The following is a 20155-nucleotide window of genomic DNA, read 5'->3' as shown; positions in this document are numbered from 1 at the left end:
TTTGCGTATAATAAGACAGTCACGTGTATGACGTTCTGATTGGCAGGTGTGTGGGTGTATCTGGTCTGTGTCATTTAATGTCTTATTTGTGCAGCGAAGTCTTATTAATGCAATATATTCGTTCTAGATGTTAAAATGGTTAGATACTTTTCTACATATCCAGTGTAGAGAATCGGATGCCATTTGGAATAAAAAACATTTTCCCTGAGTTCACGGTGACAACGCCGTTATGTTGATCATTTCGAACTCTACCCTGCTTAGGTTCGATGACGTCTCGATCGCTGGTTGGCTGTACGCCAATGGTTTCCAGACCCCGGAAGTTAGATTTGTACTCACTGAGCTGTTTAAAGTTGCAGCATTACTGAACTTTGATTCATAAGGTAACGGTTACAGTAAACTATTATCAAGGACAATTTCCACTACGCAGAGCTTTTAGCAACTGTATTTTAATTAGCGTCATTAAAGTACTGGAGTTATTTGAATATACGCAAAACGGGGCTGGAGTTCCAAGATCAGTAGTCGACTTCGCGCAGCAGAGGTATGTCGCTATGCCTTTATGCAATTACCTAGTTAGTATAGCGCTATAACTGTTACTAAATATTGGTCGGTCTTTGAAGCTGTAATCACTGCTTCACTTTGTCCGACTAGAAACATTAAATCAGAACAGAATTCAGAGATCCGTGTAAGTTAGTTCCACTGTTTTTAGAAACCTACAGTGGGGCAAAAAAGTATTTAGTCAGCCACCAATTGTGCAAGTTCTCCCACTTTGAAAAGATTAGAGAGGCCTGTAATTTTCATCATAGGTACACTTCAACTATGAGAGACAAAATGAGAAAAAGATATCCAGAAAAATCACATTGTAAGATTTCTTAGGAATTTATTGGTAAATTATGATGGAAAATAAGTATTTGCTCAATAACAAAAATAATCTCAATACTTTGTTATATATCCTTTGTTGGCAATGACAGAGGTCAAACGTTTTCTGTAATTCTTCACAAGGTTTTCACACACTGTTGCTGGTATTTTGGCCCATTCCTCCATGCAGATCTCTAGAGCAGTGATGTTTTGGGGCTGTTGCTGGGTAATACAGACTTTCAACTCCCTCCAAAGATTTTCTATGGGGTTGAGATCTGGTGATTGGGGTCTAACTTACATTCTGTCTGTTGAAATCCCTAATTGATTCAACAAGGATATGTTACGGTTTTTGTCCAGACACAACAAACCACCTGTCATTCTAACGTTTTCAGAAATTGCAGTCAGTGGTCGGCTTCAGATTTTTCGAGCGAATGTTTGCTCTAGATGTTCGTATACTCCATTTCGTATGCCTTCAGATTCTACCTGAAGCTTATTATTTATTACAGTCTGATTCCTCTCAACACATCTACTTTTCAAATTAGTTTTTTCTTGTTAATTATAATTGCGTTATCGTTAGGACTGTACCAGGGTTACTTTGAACTGTTTGACAAAATTATTCAATGCAACCCGACCGCAGTTCTCTTTACCTGGTAGAGCCAACCTTCCTTGAAGCTAGGACAGCAGCTGTCCATTTTGTATGTCTCTTTGACCCAATGTCTGTCTGTCTTTGTGTCATCTCCTCAATACCTTTTTTTAACGGATTCATTGTGATTACTTCTCCCTGCCCGGGGCAGATGTTTAAGATTAAGAGGATCTGTTGTATTGGCGCTGGCTATGTGGGCGGGCCGACCTGCAGCGTCATTGCCCACATGTGTCCGGAGGTCCATGTGACGGTTGTCGATGTCAACGAATCACGGATCAACGCCTGGAACTCTGACACACTGCCCATATACGAGGTACGTCACTGTATGACACGCTTACATGTTTACTCAGCTAGACACACACACACATTTATTGGTCTATCTAAATGGGTACACCAAAGTCCTCAGTACCCTCCCTCCCTCCCTCCCTCCCTCCCTCCCTCCCTCCCTCCCTCCCTCCCTCCCTCCCTCCCTGTCTCCCTCCCTCCCTCCCTCCCTCCCTCCCTCCCTCCCTCCCTCCCTCCCTTCTGTCTCCAGCCCGGGCTACAGGAAGTCGTTGAATCTTGCAGAGGAAGGAACCTCTACTTCTCCACTGACATAGACTCTGCCATCAGAAACGCTGACCTCATCTTCATATCAGTCAGTCGCCTGTCTGTCGGTCTGTCTGTCTGCCTGTGTGTCTGTCTGCCTGTGTGTCTGTCTGCCTGTTTGTGTGTCTGCCTGTGTGTCTGTCTGCCTGTGTGTCTGTCTGCCTGTGTGTCTGTCTGCCTGTTTGTGTGTCTGCCTGTGTGTCTGTCTGCCTGTGTGTCTGTCTGCCTGTTTGTGTGTCTGCCTGTGTGTCTGTCTGTGTGTCTGTCTGCCTGTGTGTCTGTCTGCCTGTTTGTGTGTCTGCCTGTGTGTCTGCCTGTGTGTCTGTCTGCCTGTGTGTCTGTCTGCCTGTTTGTGTGTCTGCCTGTGTGTCTGTCTGCCTGTGTGTCTGTCTGCCTGTTTGTGTGTCTGCCTGTGTGTCTGTCTGCCTGTGTGTCTGTCTGCCTGTGTGTCTGTCTGCCTGTTTGTGTGTCTGCCTGTGTGTCTGTCTGCCTGTGTGTCCATCCTATGAGTTGGTCCATGTTGTGTGTCTTTCCAGGTGAACACCCCCACTAAGACCTATGGGATGGGAAAAGGCAGAGCAGCCGACCTGAAGTACATCGAAGCCTGTGCCCGTCGAATCGTGGAGGTTTCCAATGGTTACAAGATTGTCACGGAGAAGAGCACGGTTCCGGTCCGGGCCGCCGAGAGTATCAGGAGGATATTTGACTCCAACACCAAGCCCAACCTCAACCTGCAGGTGTGTGTTTGACTCCAATACCAAGCCCAACCTCAACCTGCAGGTGTGTGTTTGACTCCAACACCAACACCAAGCCCAACCTCAACCTGCAGGTGTGTGTTTGACTCCAATACCAAGCCCAACCTCAACCTGCAGGTGTGTGTTTGACTCCAACACCAAGCCCAACCTCAACCTGCAGGTGTGTGTTTGACTCCAACACCAAGCCCAACCTCAACCTGCAGGTGTGTGTTTGACTCCAACACCAAGCCCAACCTCAACCTGCAGGTGTGTGTTTGACTCCAATACCAAGCCCAACCTCAACCTGCAGGTGTGTGTTTGACTCCAACACCAAGCCCAACCTCAACCTGCAGGTGTGTGTTTGACTCCAACACCAAGCCCAACCTCAACCTGCAGGTGTGTGTTTGACTCCAACACCAAGCCCAACCTCAACCTGCAGGTGTGTGTTTGACTCCAATACCAAGCCCAACCTCAACCTGCAGGTGTGTGTTTGACTCCAACACCAAGCCCAACCTCAACCTGCAGGTGTGTGTTTGACTCCAACACCAAGCCCAACCTCAACCTGCAGGTGTGTGTTTGACTCCAACACCAAGCCCAACCTCAACCTGCAGGTGTGTGTTTGACTCCAACACCAAGCCCAACCTCAACCTGTAGGTGTGTGTTTGACTCCAACACCAAGCCCAACCTCAACTTGCAGGTGTGTGTTTGACTCCAACACCAAGCCCAACCTCAACCTGCAGGTGTGTGTTTGACTCCAACACCAAGCCCAACCTCAACCTGCAGGTGTGTGTTTGACTCCAATACCAAGCCCAACCTCAACCTGCAGGTGTGTGTGTGTGTCTTTGACTCCAACACCATGCCCAGCCTCAACGTGTGTGTGTGTGTGTGTAGGTGCTCTCCAACCCTGAGTTCCTGGCTGAGGGCACGGCGGTGCGAGATCTGAAGGAGCCAGACCGCGTCCTGATTGGTGGAGATGAGACGGCTGAAGGTCAGAGGGCCATCCAAGCATTGTGTGACATCTACGAACACTGGGTTCCCAAGAGCCGTATCATCACTACCAACACCTGGTCCTCAGAACTCTCCAAACTGGTATGCGTCCCCCATCTGGTGGGTTAGGGGTTACCCTCTTTCTGCTGATGTCCTGCTATTAACTGTGCGCTGTGTGTGATGTCCTGCTATTAACTGTGCGCTGTGTGTGATGTCCTGCTATTAACTGTGCGCTGTGTGTGATGTCCTGCTATTAACTGTGCGCTGTGTGATGTTCTGGTATTAACTGTGCGCTGTGTGTGATGTCCTGCTATTAACTGTGCGCTGTGTGTGATGTTCTGGTATTAACTGTGCGCTGTGTGTGATGTTCTGGTATTAACTGTGCGCTGTGTGTGATGTTCTGGTATTAACTGTGCGCTGTGTGTGATGTTCTGGTATTAACTGTGCGCTGTGTGTGATGTTCTGGTATTAACTGTGCGCTGTGTGTGATGTTCTGGTATTATCTGTGCGCTGTGTGTGATGTTCTGGTATTAACTGTGCGCTGTGTGTGATGTTCTGGTATTAACTGTCCGCTGTGTGTGATGTTCTGGTATTAACTGTGCGCTGTGTGTTGGGTCAGGCAGCCAATGCGTTCCTGGCCCAGCGTATCAGCAGTATCAACAGTATCAGTGCTCTGTGTGAGGCGACTGGAGCGGATGTGGAAGAGGTTGCTCTGGCCATCGGGATGGACCAGAGGATAGGAAGCAAGTTCCTCAAGGCCAGTGTGGGTACGCACGCACGCTGAACCGTTCTGTTTTCAACTGCCTTGCATGTGTTTTCGACACTCCGATCAGATGACAATGTGTCTTGTCTTTGATTGTCCACACTATCAGAATGTAGACAGTATCAGGACACAGGATGCCGGTGTGAATTGGGCGTCTGACGAATCATATTACTCCTGTCTCTCCTGGCCCCCCACCCTCCCCCTCCAGGTTTTGGGGGCAGTTGCTTTCAAAAGGATGTGTTGAATCTGGTGTATCTGTGTGAAGCTCTGAACCTCCCAGAGGTTGCCTCGTACTGGCAGCAGGTAGATACCACATGCATACATGCATACACACACACACACACGTGCATATACACGCATACACACACACACACACGTGCACACATGTTTGTTTTTGTGAAATGTGGGGACCAGAAAAACTAAATTCCATGCTCCCTTGCCTTAACCTTAACCCTAACCCTAACCTTAACCTAACCCTAACCTTACCTAACCCTAACCCTAACCTTAACCTCAATAAAGTAACATTTATGGCTAAACTTTACCTAGATATAATGGCTAACCTTAACCCTAAACTTAACCAACAACACCTGGACCTTAAAGAAACCCCAATTCTAAGTCTAAAGTTAATTGTAAGTTTGACCCTAAAACTTAACCCTGAGCCAGAAAATGACTTTTGAAATGTGGGGACATGAAAAATGTCCCCACAAGTCACCTTGTTCAGGTTTTAGTATAGTTGTGGGGACAAAATGTCCTGACAAGTCACAAAAACAAACACATATACACGCATACACACACACACACACGTGCATATACACGCATACACACACACACACACGTGCATATACACGCATACACACACACACACGTGCATATACACGCATACACACACACACACACACACACTCGCATATACACACACTCCAGAACGATAGGCCAACAGAGTGGCGTTGTATTCAAGTGTATTGAGTGGTAGTTTTGTATCTACTACCCCTCCACCAGGTGATTGATATGAATGAGTATCAGCGGAGGAGGTTTGCGTGTCGCATCATTGACTGTCTGTTTAACACGGTGACGGGGAAGAAGATCGCTCTGCTGGGGTTCTCCTTTAAGAAGGACACGGGAGATACAAGGTTCCTCTTCTGTTTCCTTCCTGTTCCGTCTCTCACTGCCCCGCCCCCGTTCGGGTCAGGTTAATGACAAACGTGTGTGTTTCTGACTCCGCCTTAAAACCTCTAGGATCTGTACACACATTGACCTTTCACCCTGAGAGTTCATCATTGAACTCATGTTGACCTTGCACCACCATTATTAATAATACTGTTAAACCACACGGTTCTGCTGCCATTTTGACTTTAACACGGACTCAAAACATTGCTAATCACCCCGCCTTCCTGTCTGTTCCTCAGGGAGTCTTCCACTATCTATATATCCAAGTATCTGATGGATGAGGGGGCCCAGCTCCACATTTACGACCCTAAAGTCCTGAAAGAACAGATCCTTCTAGATCTGTCCCAACCACACATCTCTGAAGACTCTCGCAGAGGTGTTTGTGTCTCTCTGTGTGTTTCTCTGCCTGGGTTTATAGTGTCTGTAACGTCTTGCATTGTCATGGTGTCTGATTGGGTGTTTCTTGCCGTGTGCGTTGTCATGGTGTCTGATTGGGTGTTTTTTGCCTTGTGTGTTGTCATGGTGTCTGAATGGGTGTTTCCTGCCGTGTGCGTTGTCATGGTGTCTGATTGGGTGTTTCTTGCCGTGTGCGTTGTCATGGTGTCTGATTGGGTGTTTTTTGCCTTGTGTGTTGTCATGGTGTCTGAATGGGTGTTTCCTGCCGTGTGCGTTGTCATGGTGTCTGATTGGGTGTTTCTTGCCGTGTGCGTTGTCATGGTGTCTGATTGGGTGTTTTTTGCCTTGTGTGTTGTCATGGTGTCTGAATGGGTGTTTCCTGCCGTGTGCGTTGTCATGGTGTCTGATTGGGTGTTTCCTGCCGTGTGCGTTGTCATGGTGTCTGATTGGTGTTTCTTGCCGTGTGCGTTGTCATGGTGTCTGATTGGGTGTTTCCTGCCGTGTGTGTTGTCATGGTGTCTGATTGGGTGTTTCCTGCCGTGTGTGTTGTCATGGTGTCTGAATGGGTGTTTCCTGCCGTGTGCGTTGTCATGGTGTCTGATTGGGTGTTTCTTGCCGTGTGTGTCATGGTGTCTGATTGGGTGTTTCTTGCCGTGTGTGTCATAGTGTCTGATTGGGTGTTTCCTGCCGTGTGCGTTGTCATGGTGTCTGATTGGGTGTTTCCTGCCGTGTGTGTCATAGTGTCTGATTTGGTGACCGTGTCAGTTGATCCCTATGAGGCTTGTCGAGGGTCCCATGCTGTGGTCATCTGTACAGAGTGGGACATGTTCCGGGTGAGACAAACGTTTACCTCTAATCCCTGTTGAAAATACACACACGTCCAATACACCAAAGTTTAGCCATAAATGTTACTTTATTGAGGTTAAGGTTAGGGTTAGGTAAGGTTAGGGTTAGGTAAGGTTAGGGTTAAGGTTAGGGCAAGGGAGCATGGAATTTTGTTTTTCTGGTCCCCACTTTTCACAAAAACCAGTGTGTGTGTGTGTGTGTGTGTGTGTGTGTGTGTGTGTGTGTGTGTGTGTGTAGGACCTGGATTATGAAAGAATCTATGACCAGATGTTAAAGCCGGCGTTTCTGTTTGATGGTCGTCGCGTGCTGGATCATCTGCACCCCCGCCTTCAGAACATCGGCTTCCAGGTAAACACACACACACAACCTCTACACCCACACACCTTCTCTGCATGCATGTTATCTGCAGATTACCCAGGCTGCTTTGTGCTCCTTCAGGTTGAGACCATTGGTAAGAAGGTGACGTCGTCACGTATCCCCTACACCCCCACGGCCGGAGACACTCGAATCCACATCAACCCCGAACCCCCGGTCAAGAAGGCCAAAGTCTGACACACAGACACTACTGACACACACACAGACACTACTGTGATTTGTCCATATTTCCATCCCATATAACAGCCCCAACTGAATAACTGTATAAAATGTGAATCCTGCCATGACCCGCCCCAATAACGGAACCCTGCCATGACCCGCCCCAATAACGGAACCCTGCCATGACCCGCCCCAATAACGGAACCCTGCCATGACCCGCCCCAATAACGGAACCATGCCATGACCCGCCCCAATAACGGAACCCTGGCATGACCCGCCCCAATAACGGAATCCTGGCATGACCCGCCCCAATAACGGAATCCTGGCATGACCCGCCCCAATAACGGAACCCTGGCATGCAGGACAGTCCTACAATGGATCCATAGAAGTCCAGACCAAACAGATCCTGTCTGGCCCAAACTCACCTAAATCCTATGCACTGGGGGAGATATGAGGATCTCACAGACCTGGTAATAGATTGGCCTGGTGACATTTGACCACATTGCTAATATTAATGAAATCCTCTCAGATCAACTCGGCTGAATGGGGTTCACTTAGACAGACCTCAGGTGACACTGTAAATCGGGAAGGACGGGTTTATAGTAACGGCTGGAATGGAATCAGTGGAAGAATATTAAACACATCACACTTATTTCCATGTATTTTAATCCCTTCACTCCCTGACATGACACTGTAAACCGTCCTACCCTTTGCTTACATACACACCCCTTGCAATAAGGACCCAGCTCCCAGCCACCTCATTTGGTCAAAATGGATTATTGACTTAATGAGGACCATCATTAGTTATGTATTAATTTCAAAGCTGCTTATTGTTAAGGTTTGAACAGTATTAGTTTTTAATGTTAACTGTCCTATCATGTTAACTCATGTTTCAGTTTTCCTATAGTCCGTCATTTCATTGGAGCTCGCTCAGATTTGACACACATTGGTAATGACACATTGGTAATGATCCTTTGTGCTGTGTGCTTTTCTAGATAAACAAAGAAAACAAAAAATGTAATTTCCTGCCTTTTATAATGATGATGTCATCAACCTGTGTGTGAATAAAGTGGACCAATGGAAAATTAAACTGTTGCTACTGACTCTTACTACCTACACCTCCCCCTGGGGTTCCCTACCTACACCTCCCCCTGGGGTTCCCTACCTACACCTCCCCCTGGGGTTCCCTACCTACACCTCCCCCTGGGGTTCCCTACCTACACCTCCCCCTGGGGTTCCCTAACTACACCTCCCCCTGGGGTTCCCTACCTACACCTCCCCCTAGGGTTCCCTACCTACACCTCCCCCTAGGGTTCCCTACCTACACCTCCCCCTAGGGTTCCCTACCTACACCTCCCCCTGGGGTTCCCTACCTACACCTCCCCCTGGGGTTCCCTACCTACACCTCCCCCTAGGGTTCCCTACCTACACCTCCCCCTGGGGTTCCCTACCTACACCTCCCCCTAGGGTTCCCTACCTACACCTCCCCCTGGGGTTCCCTACCTACACCTCCCCCTGGGGTTCCCTACCTACACCACTTCAGTGCAGTCAAACTCATTTGACGAAGGGTCTGATGTCATAGGACTTTCACTCTCCTGGTTGACGAGGTCACATTAGTCAGGGAGATGTAAACAGTATCTGCTCGGGTTGGGGTTAGGGTTTAGTCCCATTAGTCAGGAACTTCCTCAGGGAGATGTAAACAGTATCTGCTCGGGTTGGGGTTAGGGTTTAGTCCCATTAGTCAGGAACTTCCTCAGGGAGATGTAAACAGTATCTGCTCAGGTTGGGGTTAGGGTTTAGTCCCATGGCTTTGCTCTGTGGCCACACCAGGCCAGGCCCCTTAGTTGTTGAAGGAATTCAGCCACTGTGTTGTTTACTTTGTACTCATTTTGCTGAGTCCAACATTTAATTGAAGTGGTGGAAAAAATATGAACATGTATCTGCCAGATGCTAGTGTCCCTCACCGCTCCAGAAGGGTGTATTCACACAAACATATACTGGATTGGTAAGTCATTTATTAATTCTATATTTTACATTATTAGTAATTATACACAAACAACACTCAATTTAGTTCTCCATTTCACATAGCAACACATTTCAAACCCTCCTATCAACGATTATTTCTCAGATGTCATTCTCCTATTTTCACCAAGTCAGCAGTCTCATCATTACAAGTCGGTGTGTCAAACGGCCCATGTACACAAGTACACTACTCCCTATAAAGTGCACTTCTCCTAGTGTACTGCATGGAAAATAGGCTGCCTTTAAAGGACTTATTTCCCTCCAGTTTGTTTTCCCCCTCTCCTGTCATAATATGTTGGTCAGCCTGCATCCTGTGTTGCTATGAAACGTTCAGGTTTAATGTACAGAACTAGTAATGGCCAAACAAGGCTTCATTAGCGTTATTTTAGCAGCAGAATATTATGCTGGCAGCACTCAGATTTTCTTTATCACAATTAAAGCCATCATTGAAATTTATAAGGCCAAATAGTTAAAAATCGAGTCTGTTAAAAAGAACAGACAAGAACAACATTTTCGAACAAACATTAAACATAAAATGACCGACTAGATTGATAACTAGATTACCTTATATAATTCAATGATGGCCATTATTTTGAAAAAGAAAATATGAATTAGCGCTGCTGGCATAACATTCTGCTGCTAGAAAAACGGTAATGAAGCCTCGAATGGCCGTCACTACACAGAACAATACGTCGATACAAGTGGATTTTACAGTAACAACTACATATTACAGTAACCATTCCTACTGAAGTACTGTGTGTTGTATTAATTTATAATGAAGTATTGTATGTTGTAATAATTCATACTAAAATTACTGCGTAGTATAATCATTTATACTGAAGTACTCTGTATTATAATAATTTATACTGAAGTACTGTGTAGCATAATCATTTATACTGAAGTACTGTGTAGTACACTATTACTGCCTGTGGTATTGTGATAAATACTCTCATGGATGAAAAGAGGCAATGAGACAGGAGACAAAGTTAGAGAGGGTACAGAATGACTAGAAAACCTGTACAACCCTGTGAGAAAGTAGTGGAGGCAGATGAACTGGAACCTGAGTGAGGGGTAGAGGTCAGAGGTCAATAGGTCTGTCCATCTGGTCACATGACAAGGTACGTTACTCTGCTGCTGCAGCCTTCCTCTTCTCCAACAGGTTCTTCAGGAAGAACTCACCTGAGAGGGAGGGAGGGAGGGGGGTGGAGAGAGAGAGAGAAAGGGAGAGAGCGGGAGGGAGGGAGAGGCTGAGAATTAGGAAGAGAGGCATTTATTGAACTTTTTAGAAGGTAGTGAACTTGTGTGTGTGTCTGTGTACCTGCTTTGTAAGATGAGCGTACGAGGGGTCCGCTGGCTGTATAGATGAATCCCATCTCCTTCCCAGCCTCCTCCCAGTGGGCAAACCTCTCTGGTGTTACATACTCCTCTACCTACACACACACACACACCTTACAACAGACACCCTGCTGGGTGTTTTAGCTGTGTGTGTGTGTGTGTGTGTGTGATGTACCTACCTTGAGGTGGCGTTTCGTGGGCTGCATGTATTGTCCCAGAGTTAGACAGTCCACACCTGCCTCTCTCAGCTCTGCACCAACAATAACAGTTCATGTCCCAATGTTTAGTTACACTACAGGGAATATTCTGTGTGTGTGTGTGTGTGTGTGTGTACCAGTCATGGTGTTGTGTATCTGTTGTTCGGTCTCTCCCAGCCCCAGCATAATGGAGGTTTTGGTCAGAACTTCGGGTTTGACCGCCTTGGCATGACGCAACACACTTATGGATTGGTCGAAGTTAGCTCGCGGGTCACGCACCTGTCTGAGGGTCACAGAATAACTTCTATCAAGAAAATGCAATACATAGCTGCAGTGTCTGTAAAGCTGTGAAGAGTGCAGCAGTCAATCATACTTCCTATGTTTCAAATTGAATGAGGGAGGTTTTCCTGGCCACTGTGCTTCAACTCTGTTGTTTGCTCCTTGGAATTTCAGGCCGGATGTTTTGTAAAAGCACTTTGTAACAACTGCTGATGTAAAATACATTTGATTGATTGAATATTCAATATTCTGTGGAATTAAGTAATGTTGTGGTGGAACAATGCATCAGAAAGGTATTCTTGCTGGTCAGAGCGGGTATTACAACCGAACAAGACACCACCTCCACCTGGTGGACAGAACTGGTACCACAAACTCGTAAGACACCTCCCCCTGGTGGACAGAACTGGTACCACAAACTAGTAAGACACCTCCCCCTGGTGGACAGACTACATACTGCAGCACCAAATTACAACATTGGGTCTGAGAGATGTTTTGGAAACAACGATAAACGTCTGTACCTCTGCAGCTCGCGCACCGTCTCTACGTTGTGTGCGTAAACATCCAGCCCTGACTGAGCGATTTTCTCCACTGCAGTCAGGTCACCACGGAAATCAGGGGTCAGACATTCAACCAGGATATGAGAGTTCCTGAATCACGGAAAGAACAGAAAGCATGTGGATCCATACATGAAAGCACAACTGATGGTGTTGACAAGGCAACACATTACCCAACACCTCATTCACTTTGGATTGAGAGAATTGACATTAACAGTGGATGAAGGAGGGATGAAGGGCCCTTGTCGTTTACCTCTCCTTCAGGTTGGAGACGGTCTTGGCAATATGCTCCGCCCCTCCATCAACAATATCTGCAATTACAGAATTAATCAACCGGTCAATTAGGGGTCAAGTTAAAGTATTAAATGGAAAGTAGCTGATAAGAAAGACTGAAATCAAGAACAGGCTGTCAGAGAGGAAAAGGTGTGGAGAGAGACCCAGACATGACAGACAGACAAACAGACACAGACATGACAGACAGACACAGACATGAAAGACAGACAGAGAAATGACAGACAGAGATGACACACAGACATGACAGACAGACACAGACAAGACAGACAGAGATGACACACAGAGATGACACACAGACAGGACAGACAGACACAGACAAGACAGACAGAGATGACACACAGACAGACAGACACAGACATGACACACAGACATGACAGACAGTACCGTCTCTATCCACGGAGGTGAGAACCACATAGTCCAGTCCCCAGGCTGCGATGGCCTTGGCCGTGTTGTAGGGCTCATCTGGGTCCAGGGGGGGTGGGCGACGGGCGGTCTTCACCGAGCAGAACCGACAGCCCCGCGTACATGTGTCCCCCATTAACTACACACACACACACACACACACACACACACACACACCATTAAAGTGAGATGTAATCACAGACAAGACGTCGTCAGATCACAGGTGGTGTGTTAGTGAGTCTGGGTGATGTAGGGGTGACTAACCATGATGGTGGCAGTGGCGGTCCCATGCTCTCCCCCTCCCCAACACTCCCCAATGTTGGGACACCTGGCCTCCTCACACACCTAACACACACACACACACAGCAGCAACATGTTAACACTGTAGATTACACTAGTGTTGAATAGATCCCCACACACACACACAGCAGCAACATGTTAACACTGTAGATTACACTAGTGTTGAATAGATCCCCACACACAACTCACAGTGTGCAGGTTGAGGTCCCTCAGTGTGTTCTTCAGCTTGTTGTAGTTCTTGCCAATAGGAATCTCAGTCTTCAGCCATGGGGGAAGTCTCAGCCTGTCACAACACCACAGTCACACCTTCCATAGTCAGGTTTTAGCTTTCACTGTGTTCAGCTGACTCTCTCAAATGACTGTTTGTAGACAGTAGGAACAGACGAACAGAGGAAACAAGTGTCCGTTCCACAATCACATTGGCTGTGTTTAAACAGTTCTCCGCATTTCCACGAACATGTTCAGATGTTCTGTAACTACAGTGTTCCAGTTAGCTAAATGCTCCGTAAACCCACTTCTGTTCCAGTTAGCTAAATGCTCCGTTACTGTTACAGCTAGCACCCCTACATTTCGTACCTCTCTCCCTTCTGTCTTTTTAGGTTTCCTCTGTACTCGTCCCACTTGCTCTTCTCCGACAGCTCGCCGGATATGAAATCCTGGAGGTCAGGTCCATCATCAGTCAACTCCTTCCTGCGGTCCTTCTGTGGCGTGGGTGACCTGATCGCTGTGGTCAGTCCACCTGTGGCGTACACCTGGGATCCAGACAGCAACAACATACTTGTTGTGAGTCGGAGAGAGGAAGGTTTGCCATGAGGCCACTACGCCAAGCAAATGAGCCCATTAACAAGGGTCAAATCTGTTTATTGGTTGTCGAGTCATATTTGCATATTTTATGGCAGCTGCGGCAACATGATTCATATTAGTTCCAACAGTGCAGTACAATTGCAGTTTAACATATTATTTATAGTCACAAAATATAACGAAAAAAAAAAAATTGTGAAATGTCACTCAACAAATCCAAAGTACCGTCCATGGTCCACATGAAAAGTAATGTCTCTAAGCACAGTACATGGACAGAGAATAGTATGTTAGGGTGGTTGAGTGTTCAATGTCTCTTGCTGCATGCACCGTCTTAAACCATCACTTTAGTTTCTGCGAGTTATCAACAAACGTGAAACAGTACTGTGTTCTTACGTCTCCTACAATCGTAGGTAACTCAGGCCCGTGAGAGTCCATGGAGGACAACATCATTATCCCATTTTAGGGCGCTAGCTAGGTTAGCCAGATTTTGCTCCAAAACAAACGGGGATACATTTTAGTGGTCGCTTTTCAACCCGTTCAGGGAGATATACTTACATTTGGACTGCATTTAGGACTCAGCCACAGGTGGTTGCTGGAGAAACGACCCGCAATAAAACAACTGTGTTTAACCAACGCCATGACTTTACCTAACTAGCCAGCTTGCGTCTGTCATTGACAGAACTAATCTGGGCGCGATTACTCAGGCACGGTATAAAAAGTAGTTAAACGATTGATTTTGAAACGCTTTAAATCCACATTTATTCTCAATACGTTGTTGTTTGTTTGATTTTATGCACAAATCCGTATCATTTGATCAATTAACAGCAGTACAGTCCTCAATACGGTGCAATCATTTAGTCATGTCTGAAGCACGGCGATGATGTAAGCACGTAGGAAGACTACAACTGCGTGCTGACGTCTTTCCTTCCTCCTTTCCTCTACTACCGGCGAGGTAAGAAATGGTGGATAATTTTTCTGTCACAGAAAATCTAACTCCATCTGTCTTCCTCGATATCTAAAAATCGTAATTGTTTAGTATTCTAAGTTTTCCATATGTATATATATGTTACGCACGGGTTATTTCATCCACACACGAATCCACATAACTATAGATAGTGTTTGTTTCGCTCCCGACGCGTCACTTCTATTCCAGGCCGTTATCCTCATGCCTTTCTGTCCGTGATTTGAGTAGGGCAACGTGAATGTGTGAAATACAGCAGTTGGCTCGTATGATATAGTCGCATTATTCCTCACCGGTTTGCATGTCTGGAGTCTGGTTTTGCACTTGTTCCTGTAGTCTACAGGAACAAGTCGTTAGCGAAACGACGAGTTCTGTTCGATATCTTGGCACTATTGAATGTTGCATGTCGGTGTTAGTTATGCCTACAGTGGGTTTGCCAACGTTAACCGGTTAATTCACTGAGCTGTCCATCTAAATATTAGTGTTGTGTGTCGTTGTCAACACCGACATGTGTCACAGCCCACAACCTATGTTGCTAACTAACTTGTTAAACTTTGAAGTCCGCTGTGTAGCATTATAGCCGACCACTTACCGTCCCTTCCCTTCCAGAATGAAGACCATTCTCAGTAACCAGACTGTGGACATCCCCGACGGTGGTAAGTTCTACTTTAACTGCTAATGTTGAGTAATGTGTCCCTATTTAACGGTAAATGGTGACATTTACTTAACGTAGTGGTTTCAGTTACCAGAAAAGCATAACACTTAATACACAAACTAAACCATGTCAATACAAAATAATGTCCTCTAGTTGTCCCTGGCTGTGTACATACAGAAGCAGGTCATTGGTGTTTTTCGGGTTTACAAGTCTGTTAAATGTACGTTCTAGGGAAATTAGAATGTCTTGTTCATCGCCCAGAAACTCTTGCCTGCCTGTCTGACTCCCCGTTTTCTCCTCTGTCCCCAAAGTCGATGTGAGGTTGAAGGGGCGGACGGTGATCGTGAAGGGGCCTCGGGGTATGCTCCGAAGGGAGTTCAACCACATCAACCTTGAACTCAGTCTCCTGGGCAAGACACACAAAAAGGTATTGAGGCGCGTGGGAAAGGCTTGATGTGTAGGTCTATAAAGAGCCTGACCATGTAAGCACTTGTTCTGATTGTGGGGCGATGGGTTTAACCCGTGTTCTTGTGCTCCAGCTTCGTGTGGATAAATGGTGGGGCAACAGGAAGGAGCTGGCCACGGTCAGAACCATCTGTAGCCACGTCCAGAACATGATCAAGGGAGTCACTATGGTGAGTTGACCTGTGCTTGCGTTTCAATATTAATGTTGGTCCCAGTCCGACCCGTTTCAATATGTGTCGATCTCATTGTGCCTCTGTTTCTACAGAATGTACCGGACAAAACTGTTTAACTGCTTCTGTTGTCATCTTCAGGGCTTTCGTTATAAGATGCGCTCCGTGTATGCCCATTTCCCCATCAACGTGGTGATGCAGGAGGGGGGGTCTCTAGTGGAGATCAGGAACTTCCTGGGGGAGAAATACATCCGTCGTGTCCGAATGAGACAGGGTGAGTCTGGGGTTTATTTAGTCCAGGTCTGTGTTCGTTTGGTCGACAAAAATGGTGACATATTTGTTAAACAGCTATTTTTCAATTGCGGTCTGAGACGATAATTGACTAATGGTTCCAATAAAAACAGTAACTAAACGAGAGATTTTTCTTTTTGGTTGACAAAACCGAGATGAGACTGTAATCTTTTTGCCAAGTCTTACATAAATACCTTAATTGGCTAGGATGATTGGGTGTTTTCGTTCTGTCCAATCAAAAGCATGCGTGGGAATTAGCAGAATTGTCTTTCTCCTTCCAACGTTGCCATGGAGAAGAGATGCCATGTCCAGGTCATTCCAGAATCCCCTCAGATTCTTCTTTAATCTGGCATCAACAGGCTGACAGGGTTCATTATGTTCAGTTCCCCCAGTACAAATTACTAGTAGAAGAAAAGGTCAGTAATTTGGTGGTACTTCAGTTATCATGTACTGTAGACTCAAGACGGAATACAACGTTCCCATTGGTGAACAGTGTTTGGACCCAGAAGTTTATGGAAAAATACAAAAAACATCAAAACACATCTGAAAGCCCATCATCCCTAATTCCCAATATATACTCACAGGAGACATCCGTTGTGTTGACTGGAAAAGTGGGTAAACCCTTATTTGTCTACTATCTAAATGTTGTTGAATCTTATGTTCCCTTTGTTCTTAAATTTCCTACTGATATTTCCATCCATGTGAATTAAACTACTCAACATGTGCAGTAAGCATTTCCTAGTCTATAATTACATTTAGGAAATGTCACTGGTATCCATACTATGCACAACGCTGTGCTTAAAATGTTAATAAATAATTGCAGGCTATATCAACATTGTAAACTAAACATTCAAATGTTCCGTTTGTCTTGATATCGTGTATAGTTCCCATAAACTAAGTTGACACTTATCAGTATGGAATTAAGGAGTATATACGTTCTGCTTAAAACAGCCCAACATCTAGCTACAATATGTTGAGTTGTTTACCAGTCAACACTGTTGTAACTGATTTAATTGGACAAATACATGTTTGTGTTTTAGAGTTCAGTCAGTTAATGTTTTTGCATTCATTCTTGCCCTTAATCTGCTGTAGATTGATCTTCCACCAATTTCAGAATAGAATCATCCAATAATGTATATGCAGAAATATTTGCAGGTAGAACAAGACTGTTTCTGTAAATGACAGCCAGTGATATGTTTACTATAGTTTGAGGCAATATTTTTGATTGGACTAAAACATAAGGACATTTTGTTGGCTAAAATGGCTTGCTGTTTTCATGTTTTTGACAATAACTAAACTAAATCATTAGTCAAATAATAAAAATGTGACTAAGATATTTTAGTGGGTCTGACTGAAGACTAGACTAAATAAAAAAAGGTGCCAAAATGAACACTGGTCCCGGTAAAGAGCTGAACCAACATTTCTGGCAATAAGTAAATTTCTGACCTGCCAGACTAGTTCATTTCTAATAACCAGGGAATATTTTAGTTAACTTCAGTTAGTTGCCTTCTTTTCTGAAATGGAGTGGAACGCTTAGGTTTAGCGAAGGTTCAGCGCCTGACCGGGTGGGACGCAGCCCTGGTATAATTTGGCGCCTGACCGGGTGGGACGCAGCCCTGGTATAATTTGGCGCCTGACCGGGTGGGACGCAGCCCTGGTATAATTTGGCGCCTGACCGGGTGGGACGCAGCCCTGGTATAATTTGGCGCCTGACCGGGTGGGACGCAGCCCTGGTATAATTTGGCGCCTGACCGGGTGGGACGCAGCCCTGGTATAATTTGGCGCCTGACCGGGTGGGATGTAGTCCTGGTATAATTTGGCGCCTGACCGGGTGGGACGTAGTCTTGGTGTAAGTCAGTGTGGGGGTGTTCATGGTTAATGTTTTCTCCCTCTTTTCTTCAGGGGTGTCTTGTGCTGTGTCAGCTGCCCAGAAGGATGAGTTGATCCTGGAGGGTAATGATATTGAGCTGGTGTCAAACTCAGGTGAGGCCACCCCCCCACTTTGCAGGCCACCCCCCCCCCTCATCTTTCTTTCATCCCTCCATCATCGCACAACCTTTGTGGTTCTAGATTGTAGGTCCAGTATTGATTCTTCTTCCCCCATTACAGTTTGGCTTTTATTATCGTCTTTCTTCCATTTTCTCCCTGCTCCTAAGTCCTGAACTGCTGTGTAATTTTAGGCCTGTAAATTGACTGCTGAGCCTCTCAGAGTAACATGCTGCTCATCTCTATTCCAGCTGCTCTGATCCAACAAGCTACCACAGTCAAAAACAAGGACATCAGAAAGTTCTTGGATGGAATTTACGTTTCGGAGAAGGGCACAGTAATCCAGAAGGAGGACTAGATTCTGTCTCGCCAAGGGGTCCCCATGTAGTTAATTTGGTAAGACTTTGACATTTGTAACGTGTTGTGGGTTTGATTCCCAAGGATGTATGAAGCTCTGAGAATGTATCTGTTAGTCAGATGATTAGATGTGTTCCATTTTGTACCCTATTCCCTATATAGTACACTACTTTAACCAGAGCCCTATGGAGAGATGACACCCTATTCCCTATATAGTACACTACTTTAACCAAAGCCCTATGGAGAGATGACACCCTATTCCCTATATAGTACACTACTTCAACCAGAGCCCCATTGGGGAGATGACACCCTGTAGTACTACTTTGAACCAGATCCTGTCTGGTCAATAGATGCAATACAGCCATATTCCAGCCAATAGCACAACATTACAGCAAGACAATGTTTTCTTTTCATACATTTATTTAAAGGTTCCTCTTCTGAAACTACCTGACTCTAGAATACCGTTGCATGGTTACCGTAGCTACACAAATGAGCTAAATATACCACCTGCTACTGACCTTTGACCCCTCATGTACCAGCTTGTTGCTGTACTAATGTCTAACTTGTTTTCTCTCCCCCACCCGCCCTCTCTCCATCCCTCCTGTAGTCCAGTGTAGCCAAGAGGTCCATCTATTGAAGTCAAGAAGAGCAGCAGGAGTTCCTGGATGGTGCTGACTGGATGTTTTCTATCAACACTCAATCTCTTGACCAATAAATTCCCTTTTTCAGGCACTCACATCTTGTCTCTGTAGTTCTTGGGATGTTTATGGTAGTTTTATTACAACCACCAACTCAAAGGTGTCATTTTTAGGGGTAATCACTTTGATTTGTATGTCGAAGTTCCAGTTGCCTTTGTGATCTGGTTGTTTTCAAAAGTATTTTGAAGTGGTCATATGGTTGCTGACACTGACATCCCAATGTGTAATGGTTAACTACCCAGTTCTAGTCTTAGCCCTGCCCTTCATATTAACATGTTTAAAGGTGGGTGAGGTGTTTCCAGTTCGCCAGGGATTGACTAATTTGAGACAGTCATGTTGGCTTTCCAAGATGCTACATCATGACAAGTGACACAGTCACACCAAAGTGAAGGTTAGACTTCACATGCTCCTTTACAACAGTGTCTGTGACAGTTATTCTTAATGACACTAGTGTTTACCATGGTCAAATGACCTGCCTGGTAACAATGGTGCCATGCCCCAAGGGAAAGAGGAGTTTTATTCTGTTGGCTGGGGGCTGCAGGTTAATGGAGGACATTCCAGCCATAGTCACCCCTCCTGTTGGTGGACTTAAGACACCAAACCATCATCCATGTCCACAGTGTAGCATGTCTAGGTTAGACACCCCACCACTCTGCAACAAGGCTGGTCAATGTGTTGTTGCAATAATCTGTTATTGACCCACTACCTCACCCCTCAGTGCTCAAGTCTACTGGCTGTAAAGAGGTATGAGGAGGGAATATGTTAAGGTTGGAGAGGTGGGTGCCTAGTTGAGGTCCATGGGATTGAGAACAACTAAAGGAGGTGGGAGAGAAGATTTAGGGTCCAAGTAAAGATCGTGATCGATGACTTCCAAC

At 45.7% G+C, this 20155-nt stretch overlaps 3 protein-coding genes across 5 annotated transcripts; 2 read left to right on the top strand and 1 right to left on the bottom strand.

Annotated features, from left to right (window-relative positions):
* Positions 1-304: 304 nt before the first annotated feature.
* Positions 305-8603, top strand: ugdh (UDP-glucose 6-dehydrogenase). 3 transcript variants are annotated; one of them, XM_029118467.2, is made up of 12 exons: positions 305-538; positions 1650-1811; positions 2034-2135; positions 2623-2823; positions 3712-3909; positions 4427-4574; positions 4779-4873; positions 5570-5700; positions 5977-6113; positions 6875-6966; positions 7217-7327; positions 7418-8603. In XM_029118467.2, exons 2-12 carry the CDS (start codon positions 1650-1652, stop codon positions 7529-7531), a joined length of 1491 nt encoding a protein of 496 aa, XP_028974300.1. In that variant the 5' UTR covers positions 305-538; the 3' UTR covers positions 7532-8603. The 3 variants fall into 3 exon arrangements, with proteins under 3 accessions (XP_028974300.1, XP_034146901.1, XP_034146900.1); XM_034291010.1 differs by lacking the exons at positions 7217-7327; positions 7418-8603 and having other exon boundaries at positions 5977-6181; positions 6299-6965; XM_034291009.1 differs by lacking the exons at positions 7217-7327; positions 7418-8603 and having other exon boundaries at positions 5977-6965.
* Positions 8604-9508: 905 nt separating this feature from the next.
* On the bottom strand, positions 9509-14539 carry lias (lipoic acid synthetase). The gene is made up of 11 exons (XM_010868573.4): positions 14253-14539; positions 13473-13648; positions 13086-13179; positions 12861-12941; positions 12579-12735; positions 12154-12211; positions 11865-11993; positions 11205-11350; positions 11050-11120; positions 10854-10965; positions 9509-10714 (listed from the first exon to the last, which is right to left on the bottom strand). Exons 1-11 carry the CDS (start codon positions 14334-14336, stop codon positions 10659-10661), a joined length of 1164 nt encoding a protein of 387 aa, XP_010866875.2. The 5' UTR covers positions 14337-14539; the 3' UTR covers positions 9509-10658.
* Positions 14540-14632: 93 nt separating this feature from the next.
* On the top strand, positions 14633-19319 carry rpl9 (ribosomal protein L9). The gene is given in 8 exon segments (NM_001303650.1): positions 14633-14649; positions 15268-15314; positions 15625-15740; positions 15853-15948; positions 16090-16222; positions 18142-18222; positions 18477-18621; positions 19190-19319. Coding segments are annotated over 6 exon segments (579 nt in total). The 5' UTR covers positions 14633-14649; position 15268; the 3' UTR covers positions 18584-18621; positions 19190-19319.
* Positions 19320-20155: the final 836 nt, after the last annotated feature.

Source organism: Esox lucius, chromosome 25, assembly GCF_011004845.1.
Source record: "Esox lucius isolate fEsoLuc1 chromosome 25, fEsoLuc1.pri, whole genome shotgun sequence".
NCBI classification, from domain to species: Eukaryota; Metazoa; Chordata; class Actinopteri; order Esociformes; family Esocidae; genus Esox; species Esox lucius.
The sequence above is the reverse complement of the archived record's forward strand: the minus strand, read 5'-3'. Positions and strand labels throughout refer to the sequence as shown.

What these genes read in the sequence shown, in the direction of transcription:
- ugdh (XM_034291009.1), top strand. Translation starts at nt 1,650, where the DNA reads ATGTTTAAGATTAAGAGGATCTGTTGTATTGGCGCTGGCTATGTGGGC. An exon ending in CTGACCTCATCTTCATATCA is followed by an intron (nt 2,136 to 2,622) that starts GTCAGTCGCCTG and finishes GTGTCTTTCCAG; the next exon opens with GTGAACACCCCCACTAAGAC. An exon ending in CCTCAGAACTCTCCAAACTG is followed by an intron (nt 3,910 to 4,426) that starts GTATGCGTCCCC and finishes GTGTTGGGTCAG; the next exon opens with GCAGCCAATGCGTTCCTGGC.
- lias (XM_010868573.4), bottom strand. Translation starts at nt 14,336, where the DNA reads ATGGCGTTGGTTAAACACAGTTGTTTTATTGCGGGTCGTTTCTCCAGC. An exon ending in GTCTCCAACCTGAAGGAGAG is followed by an intron (nt 11,994 to 12,153) that starts GTAAACGACAAG and finishes TCCGTGATTCAG; the next exon opens with GAACTCTCATATCCTGGTTG. An exon ending in ACGGTGCGCGAGCTGCAGAG is followed by an intron (nt 11,351 to 11,864) that starts GTACAGACGTTT and finishes TGTGACCCTCAG; the next exon opens with ACAGGTGCGTGACCCGCGAG.